The 2,627-nt window shown below is 45.5% G+C and overlaps 2 protein-coding genes across 4 annotated transcripts in view; both read left to right on the top strand.

The window, feature by feature from the left end:
- LOC101850365 (tau-tubulin kinase 1) overlaps positions 1 to 2,627 on the top strand; it is a 26,644-nt gene that overhangs the window by 17,008 nt on the left and 7,009 nt on the right. The gene's annotated exons all lie outside the window — the stretch shown is intronic.
- On the top strand, positions 68 to 1,703 carry LOC106013156 (tau-tubulin kinase homolog Asator). The gene is made up of 2 exons (XM_013088151.2): positions 68 to 337; positions 1,470 to 1,703. The coding sequence occupies exons 1-2, from the start codon at positions 92 to 94 to the stop codon at positions 1,686 to 1,688; spliced, it is 465 nt and encodes a 154-aa protein (XP_012943605.1). The 5' UTR covers positions 68 to 91; the 3' UTR covers positions 1,689 to 1,703.

The following is a 2,627-nucleotide window of genomic DNA, read 5'->3' as shown; positions in this document are numbered from 1 at the left end:
TTGTCTGTTCCCCTTGCTGTGGGTAGTGGAGAGGAAGTTGTTTGTCTGTTCCCCTTGCTGTGGGTAGTGGAGAAGAAGTTGTTGTGTGGAGATGTGTGAAGGTGGCTGTTGTTTGCTCACAGGACGAGACCACGTGTGTCGCTTCATCGGCTGTGGCCGCAACGAGCGCTACAACTATGTGGTCATGTCCCTGCAAGGGAAAAACCTGGCAGAACTACGCCGCAGCCAGACCAGAGGATGTTTTTCCCTGAGCACCACACTCCGCCTGGCGTCTCAGATACTGCGGGCCATAGAGGCCATACACGATGTGGGATTTCTGCACAGAGATATCAAACCGGTATGTTATGGGGATTAGTTCTGAGACTCTGATATTTGTGAGAGTTTTGTGGGAATATTTTCTATAAGATGTCTCTGTGAGCCCTCATTGGGTGGTAGAAAATTGTGCAATGTACCAGACTAGCGACTGATAGAAAATTGTGCATTGTACCAGACTAGCGACTGATAGAAAATTGTGCATTGTACCAGACTAGCGACTGATAGAAAATTGTGCATTGTACCAGACTAGCGACTGATAGAAAATTGTGCAATGTACCAGACTAGCGACTGATAGAAAATTGTGCAATGTACCAGACTAGCGACTGATAGAAAATTGTGCATTGTACCAGACTAGCGACTTATAGAAAATTGTGCAATGTACCAGACTAGCGACTGATAGAAAATTGTGCAATGTACCAGACTAGCGACTGATAGAAAATTGTGCATTGTACCAGACTAGCGACTTATAGAAAATTGTGCAATGTACCAGACTAGCGACTGATAGAAAATTGTGCAATGTACCAGACTAGCGACTGATAGAAAATTGTGCAATGTACCAGACTAGCGACAAAGCTGTAGGAATGGCTGTGAACCCTCATGCTATAATAATGTCATTCTGGGAGTCCGTGGTTGCTGAGGTAGGTGATGGTGTTTGGTTTTGAGACTTACTTGACCTTTGTTGGGAAATATTTAGGTAGAATCTTATGCTGACTTTAGTAGGGCCCTGTTTGGTGTACTGCATGTTGTGCCTTATGTCTGGCCTCTATGGTGCTTCTCTTTGTTCTTTCCCTAAGTAGTCAGGTCTAGGAGTGTTAGAAACAGCATCGGTGGAACTGAGTTATTACGTTGTCATGTCCAATATGTCATCAGTGGACCATGCTTTTGATTGAAGTGGCTGGTTGGAGGGTGCTCCTTTCCTATCAAACATCTATCGTCCTTATCTCTCCTTCATTATTTTAGTAAGGGTTTTACGGCGCTTGCAACACAATAAGGTCATTTTCTGTCTTTTTTATGTTTTGTTGACTCTCTCGTAACACCTCTAATCTTCGGCGCTCATATGACCTTATTGTGTTGCAAGTGACGTCTGACAAAAACGTTTAAATGTTTTTTGGTGCACCTGAGATAATGTTTGTCGTTTTGGTTTTTTCCCCCAGTCAAATTTTGCCATGGGTCGACAACCGAACCACCGCCATGTGTACATGTTGGACTTTGGCCTGGCCCGCCAGTACACCACGGCCTCGGGAGAAGTGCGACAGCCCCGCTCGGCCGCAGGTTTCCGAGGCACCGTTCGTTACGCTTCCATCAATGCACACAAGAACAAGGTTTGTACAAGGGCCCAGTGTTCCTGGCCCGGCAGCCATGTTTTGTCATGATATTTCTCGTTGATGTTACTGGCTTGTTGCGTGGTCATGGAAGCGCAGGCGCGTTGTCTTGTGGCAGGATGAGGCGGCAGTTGTCTTGTGTTGAGGATGAGGCGGCGGTTGTCTTGTGTTGAGGATGAGGCGGCGGTTGTCTTGTGGCAGGATGAGGCAACAGTTGTCTTGTGTTGAGGATGAGGCGACAGTTGTCTTGTGTTGAGGATGAGGCGGCAGTTGTCGTGGGTTCTTTCAGGAGAAAATGGAAGCCGCCCGGAGACTAGACCTGCATGTTTGCCGACAATCGTCTGAAATCCGACAATCGCGACCCGACCCGCGAGCCGACCGATGCTATCGCTAGGCCCACCTGTATTAGTCGAAGTGCGAGGCCTGGCCGACTGCCAGCGACCCCTTTTTCTCCCGTCGGCTTTGTCAGCACTTTTGTTTTCGTGCCGACTGCCGACGTCGGCGTTTCCGACATAATTGTCGGAACCTGAGTAGAAATATGAATACGAAAAAGTACGACAACCTAAATTATCTACTTTCTGTTTCATGCTCGAGTGGCCATTTTGAATTTCGTTTATTTACTGATTGTTAAGGTCATGTGGATTCTTTCAAGTCCGACTCACTTGTTCTACTCTAGATTTAGATTTATAGATCACTATAGACCTCAATGGAGGATTCGTATTCCAATTGTATTGCAGTGTCAAACCCTATCATAGGTTGTGCTGTAATATTAATGTTGGTAAAACGCATTTCATCAGGTGCGTGAATTATTTACACAGAAATATAAAGATCTAGAATCTACATCTAATCTAGTAATCTAGACTCAGATGAGTCCCTCTGTCCGGAATCGGATGCGGATTTCTCTTTCAAGACCCATTCCTATTCACTTATTTTACGAGATTCTAGGTCTAGATCTAGATTTATTTAGATCACTAGATCTATAATAACTAG

The sequence above is a fragment of the Aplysia californica genome, unplaced genomic scaffold (genome assembly GCF_000002075.1).
Source record: "Aplysia californica isolate F4 #8 unplaced genomic scaffold, AplCal3.0 scaffold00693, whole genome shotgun sequence".
NCBI lineage: Eukaryota > Metazoa > Mollusca > Gastropoda > Aplysiida > Aplysiidae > Aplysia > Aplysia californica.
This window is presented reverse-complemented; position numbering and strand designations above follow the sequence as displayed.

Bases quoted from the DNA above. Each gene is read 5' to 3' on its own strand.
- LOC106013156 (XM_013088151.2), top strand. From the start codon at position 92: ATGTGTGAAGGTGGCTGTTGTTTGCTCACAGGACGAGACCACGTGTGT. The intron at 338-1,469 runs GTATGTTATGGG...TTTTTCCCCCAG, and splicing joins TGCACAGAGATATCAAACCG to TCAAATTTTGCCATGGGTCG.